Source organism: Myotis daubentonii, chromosome 6 (assembly GCF_963259705.1).
Source record: "Myotis daubentonii chromosome 6, mMyoDau2.1, whole genome shotgun sequence".
NCBI lineage: Eukaryota > Metazoa > Chordata > Mammalia > Chiroptera > Vespertilionidae > Myotis > Myotis daubentonii.
The window spans coordinates 76,047,458-76,063,613 of NC_081845.1; the positions used below are offsets into that span (position 1 = coordinate 76,047,458).

The window sequence follows — 16,156 nt, forward strand, 5'->3', positions numbered from 1 at the left end:
TTCGTGCAACAGGCCTCTAGTATTTAAATAAATATAGTGACATGAAGACATTTCCAAAAATACTTCAGAAATATATATTCCATCCATATTATAGCTCATGTGACCTCAATATTTATTGCAACTGGGGAGAAACTAATATATTTTTCAATGCTTTGAAGGGAAAAACACCACTAAGTTATCTATTATGATATACATTCAATTGCAATGTATCAATTTGCAGAGTTAACATAATAATCTCTGCAAACTGAGTAAAGGTAAAAATCCTTTCTTATTTTATGTCACTTTGATTTGGTGTAAGATAAACATAACATTATACCACAGTTTTCCAGTACGGACTTCAAGTTCCTCAGCTCATTAATGCACATCAGAGTTCCCAGCAGACAATGACCAGGCAGAGAATATATTACTTTCAGAGTTTCTCTAAATAAATAGCTGCCACATTAAAAAGAATATATATCTCAAATGGTCATGATTAGTGTTCAGTTTCCAGTTAGTGCTAGCCCAAGAACTCATAAGACCTACTCAATTTCATTTTGTGTCACAGAAGTGCAATGCCCCATAGCAAACTAGCTGTGGTGTAGGTTGATGAATTCTAAGTTTACTCTTCACTAATGTATTTTGAATTTTCAGTTAACCAAACAGTGGTTCAAAAATATATTGTGTCCCCAAACAGAAATTAGCACATGTTGGTACTTGATATTTGTTATTTTACCTTTACAAGGACTCATATATATATATATATCCTTGACTTTTGCTCTGTAGTTTTACAAAATACAATTGTACAATTTTTTCACAGAGCATAGGAGAGTACAATTTTAAAAATACTCATGGTTCAATTTGGGAAATTGAACTGATTGTTCAACGCATTCAATAAAAGTTTGGACACCTACCGTGTGCCTGATTCTATAGCTAATTTTTAACAACTGAAATAGATTAGTGCTTTCTTTAATGTAGTTCTGCTAAAGGAGTTAACACAGCAAAAACGTCAAGTTATTTGAGAGGTTTTGGGGAAAAACACCTTGCTTTTGCAAAGCCTGCATTTGACATCAGCCTCAGAACATTGTGTCTCCCTAAAATGATTGCAAAGCTTTTAGTTGCTTCTCCTACAATCTACAGTGTCTTGTAGATTTCAGGGATCTTGGTTGTACATACTTCATAAATGCATACATTTCACATATTTCTGTATCTTACTGACATGGAAGAAAGCAACTCCATGTATGTGTACATCCTAAGAACCTTTTTAGATCTAAATTTATTTATTATATAGTATCTGTAACTAAGAACTAGACACTTTATAGCTTAAAAACCCACAGCTTTTTTGTCCATACACTTAAAAATGCTAGAGTGATCTCAAGAAACACTTTAGAACCTTTTGTTATAGTCTCCATAGTGCCTATCACAGTGCTGAATACATAGATAACTCTCAGTAACTTCTATTTCATTAATTTAAAGAAAATTTGTACAGTTTAATATGAGCTCTAAAATAGAGTTTCTAGGTTTATAACCCAACATAAATATTTAATAAAGAAGACCAAGGCCCCAAAAGGGAAGTACCTCAGGACCTTCCTTCAGAATTTTGCATGGTCATGCCTGATTTTATACCATTTCCCCACAACGCAGGAAATAAGTAAGTGAATCTATGATTTATTTACCAGCGTAAACCATATCTACAGAAAAAATTAAGGCACAGTCCTATTAAAAAAAAAAGAAATTTTCACCAGATTAACCAAACACATATCTGCTTTCAGAGATTAAGGAAAATGTAAGTGTTTTGAACTTTATAAATATGTCAAATCATCTCATTCACAGTCCCTAGATCTTAGCCTTCATAGACATATGGCCTCCTGTGTGTACATATATTATGAAGAGAATGAAATCTCTACCCTTAGCAGGGACCTCACAACTCTCTCAGATATTTGCAAGATATAAAAAGTGCAATCTTCCCATGTATCCATATGTATATTTCCTGAAAATAACAGGCATGGTTCATACATATGGAGAATATTTTAACATGCAAATATTTTGGTGCTTTCCCACGGTTTCAGAGTTTTCATTTAGAAATAGAAATAGTATTACCTTTCTGGCTTCTTTTATCATTTTCCGAATAGTTTCCTTAATTGTAAGGAGCTGTGCTCTCGGTGGATGAAAGAGGAGGTCTATGTGGGTACCCCCTAAGAGTCCCGGCATCACATACGGCCAGCCTAAGTCGAGATCTGGAGCTTCCACATCAGATTCAATGGGCCAATAAGTCCCTGAAGATGAGGTATCATCGCAGGAATTGTCAGTACCATGGGCTGTACTTTGTGCAATTTTCTGGACATTTTTCAAAATATAATTAATTTCTTCCTCAGCTAGAAAGTCTGATACTCGCTCCTTGGCAAGAAATTCTTGGTATGCTTCTAGCCCATGTTCAATCAGCGTATCAATGGCTACGCGATACCATTCCTTGTAGTGAGGCTCAATGTAATTGTCAGATTTACACTCATCATTCAGTGAGGACAGCAACGACGAAGTCTCCATCCTGGCAAGTGCTTGACAACAGCACTGTCAAATGTCCATTTGTGCAGCAGCAAGAGGTATCTGGGTGTTTGAAAAGGAGAAAATTAAGATCAGTTAGTGCTCTGTAATCAAAGGTTTTATAACCCATGTCAATTATTAGTTTTTACATTTACTCATTTCCATGACCTGTAGGTTAATATAACATACATTTCATATCAAAAGTGGCATTAATTGCACTATAATTCAAAAACTACCACAAATAGATTTTTTTACAGACTATTCCTTGATTTTCCATTTCCAAGGCCTCTACTTCCAGTTTTTCACATAAGGAAATACACTTTTCTTCTCTGACGTCCAGAGAGTCCATCCTTCTTAGCTTTAATCTGATACTACACATGGTAGCATCAGTTTCTATAAGCCTATTTGATTCTGGTTTCAATATATATAATAAAATCAGTACCAAGCCAGCCATTAATGTAAGTCTTCACTGAGTACCTGTTATGCATATAATCACATACTGATGAAACATAAAAAGCACAAAGTACTTGCTTTCCAGGAATTTAGTAAATATCAGAAGAGGCAAAACGCACACACAACGCTGTTTGTTACCGCTTTGAACACAGCCATATATTGCTAAGGGCCAAAATGAGTACTGCCTGCTGTCAATGCCTTCAGATAAAAGCAAGTAGAAATCTAAATGGAATACAGGAGTTATGGATTCCCTGTGTAGGGTGTGGGCTTCAGCTGAACCTGGGGTACTAAGTAAGAATACAATCACGTGGTAAGAATGAACATTTTCATCCCTCACAAGGCTGAAAAACACACAAAAAGCCCAGAACAGGTATGAGCTTGTACATTCAGGACTTAGTGAAAAAACGTGGTCTGCTAGAAAGCAGGTTCCTTTGAGTAGGAGTAGGAGATAACGCTGAATAGACACAACAGAGCCAGGTGTGGAGGGACACAGGAGATTTCTGTGACTCAACAAAACTTGTGTTTAAAACAATTAGTCTGGCAGTGGGGAGTGGAGGAGAGACAAGTATCTAGTCTTTCAGCATTCAAATACCCAGTGAAGAAGCGACAAGTGTATTCAAGAGATGATTCAAAGCAAGAACCCCTGGGTTTTGATAGTTTGACAACGTAGAGGTAGTGAAGAAATTTAAGACATTAAGATAATTCAGGGATCTCTCCCAGGAATCAAAATCTTCCCATTCAAGCTCACACCTCATCCTTCACAAAGCCCCACAATGAATGTTATGCATTCAATCACTCAGTGTGTGAGATACTGGATTGGACTTTATCTCATTCAAATAAGGGCCTTTCCAGGTTTTGAAATCATGAACTCCATTGTGTGGATTGAAATAAAGTACAACTTGATGATGTGCTGCAAGTCCCAAAGGGCTAATTCGACCAAAAACGTCTTGTCAGTGGCCTGGCCCTAATTTCATTTTTTAAATAATTTTAAAAAGTTTCCAATTACAATTGACATACAATATTAGGTTAGTTTTAGACATTTATATAACTAACAAAGTAATCACTCGGTATGTTTAGTACTCATCTGAAGCCATACATAGTTATTAGAATGCAGGGTGGGGCAACATTAGGTTTACACATTTTCGTATGGAAAGCCTGGCCCTAACTTTATTAATTAATTATTTTTTAAAAAATATATTTTATTGTTTTTTTACAGAGAGGAAGGGAGAGGGATAAAGAGTTAGAAACATCGATCAGGTGCCTCCTGCACACCTCCCACTAGGGATGTGCCCGCAACCCAGGTACATGCCCCTGACTGGAATTGAACCTGGGACCTTTCAGTCCGCAGGCCGATGCTCTATCCACTGAGCCAAACAGGTTAGGGCCTGGCCCTAACTTTAAATTGTCCACTGAACTCAGCCTTTTCAGACTCATGCCTACCAAATTTCAAATCAGATTTGGGAGGGTAACCTAGGAACCATTACCATTTGTTTATTACTTAGCTCACAATATGTAACAGAAGCTACTAATCATACAAAAAGGTTGAAAAGAAATGGACAATAGGGACACAAGTTTCATTGGTCAGGAAAGGACCAAAAATGATCCAGCATTTACTAGGCAGAGCTGAGGAGCAAAATTAAGAGTCCACTTTACTATTTCAGCGGAGACGATCCTTTCCCCATCTCTAGGCTCAGAATTTTCACTGTCACTCTAAAAATATCAAGAACCTAAAGATTAAATCTGACATAAGAGTAAAGACAGAATATGTTCATGCTACTGGCATATACTGGATAGAGGCCAGGGATGCTGCGAAACACACATGACAGCCACCCATATTAAGGAACTAACTGGGCCAAAATGTCCAGGGTGCCAAGGTAATCTTCAACTTGCTCACTTCATATGCATGGCATCATACTACTAATTAATGACCTTTCAGTGTTCATTAAAGTTCTGTTACATGTAGTATCCATTTGTAACAAAGAAAAAAAGGTTTGTATCTACTTAACAGAATCAATCCATTTGATTAAAGTATACTTCCCTAAGGTTTAGTGAGGTGTGATTTTCATTTAGTAATTCTAGCCCATGACAGGACAAGCATCCAGTGATTACATGAAAATCACATGTATTATCATGAAAATCAAATGATAGGTAACTGCTGGTTGTTAAAACACACACACACACACACACACACACACAGAAACACATTATGTTTTCTCAGTACTTATTTCTTAATTTTAAAAATTTAACTTTTGAATTCCCATAACATGTGGTATTAAAAACCCATTACCTATTTGGAAGTTAAAATGCATAAAGCACTTTTAAAAAATGTGTTTGTTTTTGAGCTTCATCTTTGCAAAATGTACTTTACTACTGTAAAAAATTATCTCTTGAACTATGGGTAATCCAAGAAATCAGAGGACAAGAGAACTAGAAATACAAAATAAAACCACAAAGACATAGTTGAAGAGTTAATCATGGAAGATACAATTGAAAATGAGAAAAAAGCAAAACATTATGGGCCTAACCAAATAGCAATGCCAGATACAAAACCGAAAACTACATGATAAAAAAAAAAAAAGGCAATAGACCTGGGCATGGAAGTTGAGATAGCCTGTACAAGGGTTAAGATAAGAAATAAATACACTTGATATTGTCCTGCTAAAGAAGTAATACTCTGACCACTGTCTAGAGTTATGCATAAGTTTGCATTTCTAGAATAACCAAAAACATACCAAAGGCTGTTTTGTTTAGGAACAATCTACAAAGAAATTTTAAAGGAGAACAGCAAGGTAATGGCACTTGCATGAATGGGTACTGCAATAAAATAGCACTTGTATTTAGACACAGACTTAATACTGAACTCTTGAGAGTTCAATCGCTGAACATTTGAAGGGCTTAAATTGAGGGCAAAAATTAATTGGGTATACTTTTAGACATATAAAAGCACATTATTTTATTAATAACCATTAAGTACTCCTAGAAAGTACATGAACATACATGATAGAGTTAATGAGTAGAGAAAAATAAAATCTTACTATGATGGAAAAGCTGAACAAACTGCTAGGCTCACCTACTAGTTAAGTGACTCATTCCAGGAAAATAGTTTTGTATAAAAAGAGCTCACATCCATGCCCCAAAACCATTACAGACTGCACCTGATATTAAATGTTTAATGTCATTTTTGGAAAGTATAATTTCCAAACGTTGAATATGTAAATACAAAGGATACAAAACAAAGTATAAAAAAATTAGATTTCAAAACAGTCTGGCAGTTTCATTTATAAAACTAAATATGCAAATGCCATGTGATACAGCAATTGCACTCTTGGAATTTATCCCAGAGAAATAAAAAAATTTACCTTCACTCAAAAACTGTCCATTAATGTTCTAATGGCTTTACTCGTGATAGTCCCAACTAGAAATAACTCAAATGTCCTTCAAGAGGTGAATATGAAACAAACTGTTGTACACTCATTCTACAGAATACTAATCAGCAATAACATGAACAAGCTATCGATCCATGTTATAGCCACCCTAGATGGATAGCCAGAGAATTGTGCTGAGTAAAAAAAAAAAAAAAAAAAAAAAAAAAAAAAAAAAAAAATCAATCCCCGAAGATTAGATGCTACATGATTCCATTTATATAATATTCTTGAAATGACAAAATTATAGAAATGGGGATCAGATTAGTGGTTGCCAGGGTTTACCTCACTGAGTCATTCTAATAAAGGTGTGTAGAGGAGGGAGAAAGAAGTCACTCCAAAAAGGCCACAGGGATGATCTTTGTGGTGATGGAAATGGTCTGTACCTTGACAGTATCAACGTCAATGTACTGGTTGAGATATAATATTATGGCTTTTGCAAGATGTTACCAATGGGGGAAAACGGAGTAAAAAATACAAGGAAGCCCTAGCTGGTTTGGCTCAGTAGATAGAGTTGGCCTGTGGACGGAAAGGTCCCGGGATTGATTCCAGTCAAGGGCACATGCCTGGGTTGCAGGCTCAATCCCAAGTAGGGGGCGTTAAGGAGGCAGCCGATCAATGATTTTCTCTCTCATCATTGATGTTTCTATCTTTCTCTCCCTCTCCCTTCCTCTCTGAAATCAATAAAAATATATATATTTTTAAAAAGATACAAGGGCCGAAACCGGTTTGGCTCAGTGGATAGAGCGTCGGCTTGAGGACTGAAGGGTCCCAGGTTCGATTCCGGTCAAGGGCATGTACCTGGGTTGTGGGCACATCCCCAGTAGGAGATGTGTAGGAGGCAGCTGATCGATGTTTCTCTCTCATCGATGTTTCTAACGCTCTATTTCTCTCCCTTCCTCTCTGTAAAAAATCAATAAAATATATTTTAAAAAAAAGATACAAGGAATCCAACTGAAATATTTCTCTCAACTGCCTGTCAATTGACAATAATCTCAAATAGGAAAGTTTAGAAAACAAATACTGATGAGCAATTTCATGGACCTTGAATAGAAAAACACACACAATATATAGAAGCGAGAGTGAGAGCTTATTTGTAGGGTCAGACTGCCAGGTTCCAAGCCAGCTTGCCCAATTACAGTGAAGCTCTTGGACAGGTCACCTATGCCCAAAGCCTGGGTTTGGTCATGTGTAGAAAGAATAACAGCAGTCTTCACCTTATTGAGTCGTTGTAAAGAGTATATGAGGTAAATCACTTAAAGTAAATGCTATTAACTTTATTATTTTACATTTAAACAACCTATTAAAGTAAAATTGCCATAAAGACATAAAAATGTTTGATCATAAAGGTTTTTTTTAAGATTCAAAAGAAGATAATGATTCTGTCATACCATTAGCATTGTCACTCGTTACTTCAGCAACTGAAGTATTGAATAAACAGCCAAACTTAGTGTCAATTTGTTTATGGTTTTTGATCTGATATTCACTGAGAAGTCTTCTGAAATAATAAGTCAATGGGAAAATGTTTCAAAGAGAAATGACACTGTTCTTAAATCACAAGTAGTTTGAGGTTATAATTACTGTACGTAACTAGTGTGCAAGCAAAAGACCCAAAGGATCACAGCTGCTAATGTCTCTGAGTTCCTTTTTCCAATTTCTGTCTTGGGCTATTTTTATTCAACTATTGAATACTGTTATGGGTTGAAGTGTGTCCTCCAACAAGATATGTTCCAGTCCAAATCCTCAGTACCAGTGCATGTAATCTTATTAGAAATGGGGTCTTCTTTTAGATGTAATCAAGTTACAATGAAGACATATTCAATTAGAGTAGGACCCAATCCAATATGACTGAAGTCTGTATAAGGAGAGAGTTGCCAGGGACAAATCGAAGTGATTATGGAGATAGAGATTGGAACACTAAGGATTGACAGCAACACCAGAGATAAGAGAAAGGCATAGAACAGATTCTTCCCAAGAGCCTCCAAAGAAAACATGGTCCTAATTCAGGACTATTTACTAGAACCTAGAACTGTGATAGAATAAAGTGTTCTTTTTTTCCCCCAACTTTGTTGTTTTATTCTGTTCCAGCAGGAACAGGAAGCTAATACAAATAAAGATTGCCTTTACTTTTAAACCTTAAAAATTTAAAATAAAGGAACCTAATAAATAAAAAATTAATTTTCCATTCAGAAATAATTTCAAGCATTTTATCTGGTTTATGTGATGACATAAAACTAGTTCTCTGACTTAATTTCTATGTTAAACAAATTTTATTAAGAATCATTTCACAGTCTTCCAAATACTAAAGAAAAAATCTCAAATCAATCCTTTGGATAATTGAATTTTTGTTATTTATCAAAATGTCTACCTACAGAATATGAGAAAATGTTTCATAAAGAAATGTTGGGAACATCTCTGTCTCATGAAATCATAATCCATTGTCCACAATAGTTGAAAATCATGTATCTCTCCTTTCTTCACAATACTAGCTACCAAAATTGTGTTCGCTTTGAATTTGATTGTCAGAAATTTAAGATGATAATTAAAACATTCAAGAAGCTACTATTAAGTTAAAAATTCACTCTAATACTTAACCTGTCAAGTACAATTTGATATCTAATTTGGCATCCAAACGTATTAAAAAATTCTAAGCTGGCTTCACAATAACACATAAAAAATGGCCCAATGGCACAGATCACAGGGTCTAATTTTTGGCAGGCCAAGGAATACATGAACATACAGCACACACAGTCCCAGGGTGGTGGGTGCAAACATCTCCATATGCAAATCACTGGGATCACCCATCCCATCAAACCTATGAAAAGGATACACCTAAATAAACACTCAAATTAATTTCATAAATCTCAAATGAAAGTTCCTCTTCTGATACCTAACATTTCTTAATTTCCTTAAATTGAGGGGTGGGGTGATGTTATATCACTTTCCCATCAAAATAATTCTAGGGTTTATTTATATTGGCTGTTATTCAATGTATTTAACAACCTCTGTCTAAACTACAGTTCAGATATAAAAATATAAAGGCCTCCAACATATATTAATGACATTAAAACATGTGGAAGCACTGACGAGTGATCTGGTAGAGAAAGTCATAGAAAAAAGCAATAAACCCTTAACTCAGAGCATATACTCTATAGTCAAAATGCAGAGGAATACTCTATGCACGCAAGTGAAATTAAAGCAAAATACTCTTTTACCAACAACCAACTACTCCTGAATTGTATTCCATCATGATGTTAGCATTCCAGGAGATTAAATGATGGGGCTGTATCTTGCACTCTGCCAAAGTGCTCCATCTTTCCCTGGTTCTGATCAATGTGTGTAATAGGAACTAAAGGAGATAAAAGGTTTCAACTTTATATCAGCCATAAAAACTGCTAAAACATAGTTAGGTAATAAAATCCTTTCTTACTGAATACCCGCTTTCTGTATATATTCAAGCAGAGGACATATTTTTGACAGAGTCCCCTAATGTGCAACAAGTTGGGTTTTGGGACACCCCCATTTCAAACTTCTAAGATGATATTTATGTTGCCTACTGAAAAATTCTGTGATACCAGAAACCTGCTAACTTTGCTTGGAAACAGGGAGATGCTTAGGAAAGTATTTCTTATTCTGGTAGGACAAGGAACTGCCTACTATCCCTTACCCTTCTTCCCTGTTTCTTCTGAGTCAGCCTTCATAGTTTGATTTCTTTTCTTTCCTTTTTAAATTTAAATAAATATTATACCCACCTATTACCAAATGCAAAACAAACAAAAAACTCAAGAAAGTCAAAAGCTGCCTCTAATCGTTTTAAGAGCATGGAAAAAAATGCTTATGTTATGATGCTATGTGGATAACAAGCAGACTACCAAACTACCTAAGAACAAAATTATAATGATACTAGAGGCCCGGTGCACAAAATTCGTGCACTGGGGGGGGGTGTCCCTTAGCCCAGCCTGCCCCCTCTCAGAGTCCAGGAGCCCTCAGGGGATGTCCTACTGATGGCCGCAGTCTGGCCTAGGAGGCTCAGAGCAGGCACCATGTGTGTGTGTGTGTGTGTGTGTGTGTGTGTGTATGTGTGTGTGTGTGTGTGAGTGATAGTAATAGGTAATTCAAAACCCAGCATATAAAATCCTATATAATCCTATATAAGGCTAATATTGCAAATTGGCCCCTCAACAGGAAGTTTGGGCCAACTGCCCAAAACCCCTCCCCTGGCCAGCCCCGCCTCCAGATGGGGCTAGCCAGCCAACCTCCCGCATCCCCTCCCCCCAGTATACCCAATTGGCCCCCAATCAGGTTGGGCTGGCCAGATCCCACCCATGCATGAATTCACACACTGGGCCTCTAGTATTTTAATAATTCTTACAGAGAAACACATGAGCAGCACAGAACATCCAGAAACTAAAGTTACATGGGTAAGGGATCATGAAGGAAATAAAAAATAAAAAATAACTACATGCACTTAATGAGGTCTTGGCAAGTAGCTCACTGACAATGTCATCTCTAAATCTCAGGGGCAAGGATGAGAGCCACTGCTGGGAGCTCCCACAGCAATTCCCATTAGCGACCACTTCTTATGCATTAGTTAAATGCATTATTCTCCACCTTCTTTACTAGACTATAAGCTCTGTTAGCACAATTATTAAGGCTCAGAATATAATGGTTAAATAAGCTAATAATGTACTGCTGTAATAACTTAATGTAACAGCATGAGTGTTGATAAATGTATGATAGGCACCCAAAATGCTGAAATATAAATGTTTAAAATATACTACCAAAAAGAACTTTACAACATTGAAGCACATATATGTTAATGTTAAATGGAGGTTAAGTTTTTTGATGATACAAAATGTTATCTATTTGTAAGTGGAAACCCACTGAGTACTATAAGTGATTAGATAAATCCACAGATCACTGCCAAAAAACATAAATACTGATTTCAAAAGAGCACTGTCAGAAAAATAAATAACGTTATCAAGTGTTGTTTGAAATGTTAAATTATGTTAAACTCGTTTTGTGCATTTGAATTAGTTTTAATAAATAAAGTTCTAAGTCTTAGTCTTATATTTTCAACATAAACGGTGATAAAAATTAGCTGCACAGCATGGCCCATTTCTCCTAAGCTTTTGGTATCAGTTTTGTTATGTGAACTTATATCAGCAGAAAGAATTAAGTGGGTGTTTAAGTGAATTATGAGCATAGATGTTCATCATTAAGGTGAAATTGGAGGAAACTAAATATTCCAGAGCAGCCCTGAGTTTACAAATGCATAGTTTACAACAGAATAAAACAGAGCAGTGCCAGGCTTAAATTTATCCCATAAATCATCCAGATCCTAACCCGAATTGTGGTTTCAAGAAATATGTATCTCTCTCTACTCTAAAGGTAGGTAAAACTTGAAAGAGGATCAGGATTTTTCTGTTGTTGTTTGTTTGTTTTTTGAGAATGCTAGAATGCTAGGGGAAAGGATCTTAATAATGACTATTGACAGTGCTGACAGTATCCGAGAATCACTGCAGAGAAATCCTCAATGCCTGGTTGTAGGACAGAGGGAAGAATTTCCTTCAAATGCCTTCACAGCTACTTACTTTCCTGTTGTCCAGGCATGGACTTGGGAGCTTTAGTCATCTCTATTGTGGAAATTAATAAACAGACATCTCATTTAAAATGGGTTCCAGAGGCTAGAAGGGAGAATTCCCATGCATGTGTCACTTAAGGCAACACTACTGACCCGACAGGAAGAGATACCACTGTACTCCCTCAGGAGGAGGAAGATTCCTCCTTGCCCAGTAACGGCTCAGCCAATGGAAGATGGCCATAATTCAGCCAATGAAAAGTCACTATCCTTCGAACTTTCAGTTTCCTCCAATGGACTATTTGTTTACAATCCCTACCAATTCCATAAAAGAGCCTTCCTCTCCTTTGTTTCTCTGGACTTGCACTTGGCCATTGGATTGCATGTCCTGAATTGCAATTCTCGTTGCACTCAAATAAATCCATTTTACTGAAGAAATATCTGGCTATTTGTTTAAGGCAGTGGTTCTCAACCTTCTGGACCTTTAAATACAGTTCCTCATGTTGTGACCCAACCATAAAATGATTTTCGTTGCTACTTCATAACTGTAATGTTGCTACTGTTATGAATCGTAATGTAAATATCTGATATGCAGGATGGTCTTAGGCGACCCCTGTGAAAGGGTCATTCGACCGCCAAAGGGGTCGTGACCCACAGGTTGAGAACCGCTGGTAAGGACAACCTGCTCTCCCCAGGATAATCTCATCAAGTTTTATTGCATGAAATAACTTATATCCAGATGAACTGCAAAACTCCAGACCTGACTGTTCCCCTAGGTTCCAGACATATATTCAAGTGGTTTCTGGACACCTTCCCTAGATATCTAACAGGTTTTCTTTCTTTGCATTTAACACGCCACGTTAATTCTTATCTTAGGATCTTTGTGCTGGTTGTCCCATCTGCCTGGAATGTTCCTTGTTTTCATTCCTATCTTACTCATCTGCTGACTCCTTACAGAGAGGTCTTTCAGATTACCCATTTTAAAAACAACCCACCCTCTCTGCCATGCTAGTTACATTTAACTTGTGTCACGTATGTAAAATAACTGGCTTTGACTTACAGCACTTATGTAAAATAACGAAGGTGTCTGTTTGCTCACCACTGCCTGTATCCCCCTCACTAGAACGGGAGTTCCTCAAAGGCCACTAAGCTGGTATATTCTAATTTACCAATGCCCTGTCATATTGGTTATTGCACATTTTGAGTATCGAGGCTGTCTTGGATAAGGCCTGTTGTCTTGCATTTTAAGTATATTGGGATCTATGTTCCATTCTCTCCTCATTGCGTAATCACAAAGGAGAAAAAACTAGGGTTCTATCAATCCATCTATGTACCTACCTACCTACCCATCTATCCATCCATTCATCTCTCACTCGTCTGCCTGCCTCTCTACCCCACTTCACAACAACTATCCCCAGTTCTCTGATTACCATAGGAAGTGGAGTTGTATAATTTATAACAAAGACGTTAATATATCTATATGAGAGCAAAACAGGCAACAGGGGCCCCATGGCGTGAGATGTTGAACATATGTCATATGCACTCAACTATTTAAGACAATAAAAAGTCAATCTTGGTACACTTTCACATTTACAGAGGAACAGGTAAAAAAGGAAAACGTAACAAATATATTTGCTCCAATATAAACTATTAAAGTGGCTTTCTGAATACATTAAACAAAACAGTTTGCTTCATCTATGAAAAAGTGAAAGTTTGCCAATGAAATGCCTTAAGAAAATGTATTTTGCTTTGGTATGTCGGGAACAGCTATCAAGTCTACTGTTATATTTAGTGGCAAAAAAGCAATCTTGGACTATTAGAAAGTAGAGCTTTAAAATCAGTAATAAGGTTGTGAAAACTGTATAAGTGGGAAGAAATTTATTTGATTAAAATGCCAAAAAATATTAAATGTCAACAATATACCTAGCCAGAAAAGATTAATTTCAATTTGCGTAAAAATCCACATACATAATCAGAACATCTAAAACAACCTCAGTGCCTAGCAATCCTTTATTAGTCTTTTCCCTTAGAATTCACTTTTAATCAAGCCTGTTTATACAGCTATATCACAGTTGAAATAAAATGATCTTTTATTTTTCCCCCAGAAATTAAAAAAAAAAATCTGATTGGAAAACTACCCCACACTAGTTCAGACCTTTAATTGTTTCCAAAATAATCTGTATTGGCTCCTCTCACTTGTTTATAGAACACTAGCACACGCTGAAATGAATCAAGATTTAAGCAAATACATCCTTAAATGTGTAAAAAGCTGCTGGATTTGTATAGATGGGATTACATGTGAACCTGGGTTTCCTGTAATCTCTCTTCACAATTGTGTTTAAGTCCTCTGACAATGGTCTAACCTGGAAGGCTATAACTGCGACACAGCTGATGTTTATAAAACTCTAGTCACCTTTGCCTAAACCAGACCTGAACCAGAACAGGCACCTGGCAGCCCTTGTTTCACTTTCATTTGTCCTTAAAGCCCGTCTGAAGAAGGGGATGGCTTGGCCACATGGTATCATGGCTATCACTGGTGACTTTCTGTTCCGCACAATTTACTTTCATGTGTGTGTACACTTGTGCAGGTGTGTGAATCTTGCTCTTTCCACTCTTTGCTGGTCAGAGTTCTGATTTCAAAGGCAGGACTCACCTCTTAGTCTCTCAACTTAGCTCCCCCCATAAATGTGGCTAGTATTTAGCAATTCCTACAACATGCATTTTGAAGAGGAAAGACCTTGGCATTCTTTGGAAGGTGTCATCACTGATTACACTATCTAGACTATCCTCTCTTTCTTCAGTTTTAACCATCTTCTATACAAATCAAGAAAATTACACGAAATGTATAAAAAATAAATTGAATTGTTAGGGGTCTCCCTCCAATAATGATACCACTAAGTTGTGATATTAAAATCAAAGAAAAAAATTAGTTTTCTTAACTCAAACATTGAATAATTTTATCCGGTCATTCACCCTATGTGTGATATACAAACACACCTACTTATGCTCGAGGGCTCCTGTCCCAACTTTCTGGGGGATCACATTTTGGATCCAATATCCTTGAAAAGACTTTATGCATTTTTAAGTTTTTTGTGTGCTAACTCTTCTACAAATAAGATTTAATCTGCTAAAAGGGAGTAAATCTTCTCTAAAAACAAATGTGGAATTTAAAATAGCTTGAAGATCCTTTCTCAACAACAGGGCTCTGAATCTAGGCTTTGAGTGTGTTCCAGAAGTGACTGCATTCTGAGATCATACTTGCAGATATGAGTGTGCTAGAATTCGTCTAGTATTGCACAAATAAATGCTTTTGCAATAGAGCACTTTTTATATTACTTTCAATATATATAAACTGACAGGTTTTGGGTGTTTCTTTTGGGTTTTTTTTTTGCCTGATATTAATAGACATAGCAAATGTAGACTTTTGCTATAATTTTAATATTCTTTGGTATCATTTCACACTGAGATTTTTTTAAAGAAAAGTCTAATGAGTTCTTTTGACCTTCAATTTTTCTGCATTGGACACTGATACTCAAAGTACTTTTTTGTGTGATAAATCCAGTCTTTAATCCACCAATTAACAAATGTTTCAATGACCTCCACAGTGAGGCTATCAGTATATCAATATGCAGTTTCAGGAGTTTTAATAACATTACCTTTCTTTTTACAGTATGATGTGCACTCTTATTTGAATACTTTCTTGCAAATTGAACTTGCAAGATTTTGGAAAATGGAAAAATGAAAGTCTTCATGCTAGTGATACAATGTTTATCTAATAAATTGACTTAAAAAAATGGAAAATCACTGATGTGCCAAAAGAGGTAAATCATTAGTTTTATCAGGATGATCATTGTACACATGCTCCATTACTAATGGCAAATACATTTTTTTAAATGTACAAAATGACAGAAAAATATTGTAGTTAGCATTTAAAGTATAACTGGACACTTTATTTATAATATATTTTAGCTACTGGAGACTACTATTCCCCAAATTGTATAAGGTACCAAAATAAAGAACTATACTAATAGAAGAGATGACAGATAGAAATTAAAGAAAACATAAATGAATAAATAGTTGAACAGTTGGAGAAATAGACAAATAAATAGAAGTGCGAAATGGGAGAAGAGGGAAAAGAAAGGTTAAAAAAATAGAGTAGAAAAAGAAAACAAAAGGATGAGGA

The 16,156-nt window shown here is 36.1% G+C and overlaps 1 protein-coding gene across 3 annotated transcripts in view; it reads right to left on the minus strand.

The window, feature by feature from the left end:
• The window catches only part of FAM83B (family with sequence similarity 83 member B), an 80,008-nt gene that overhangs the window by 59,138 nt on the left and 4,714 nt on the right, over window positions 1–16,156 (minus strand). For 2 of the 3 annotated variants that reach the window (XM_059701353.1, XM_059701352.1), the window contains exon 2: window positions 2,077–2,580. In XM_059701353.1, the coding sequence (XP_059557336.1) occupies window positions 2,077–2,520 (444 nt within the window). In that variant the 5' untranslated portion in view covers window positions 2,521–2,580. Of the gene's footprint in view, window positions 1–2,076; window positions 2,581–16,156 lie in introns of those variants that run through there. The other variant, XM_059701355.1, reaches the window with a different exon arrangement.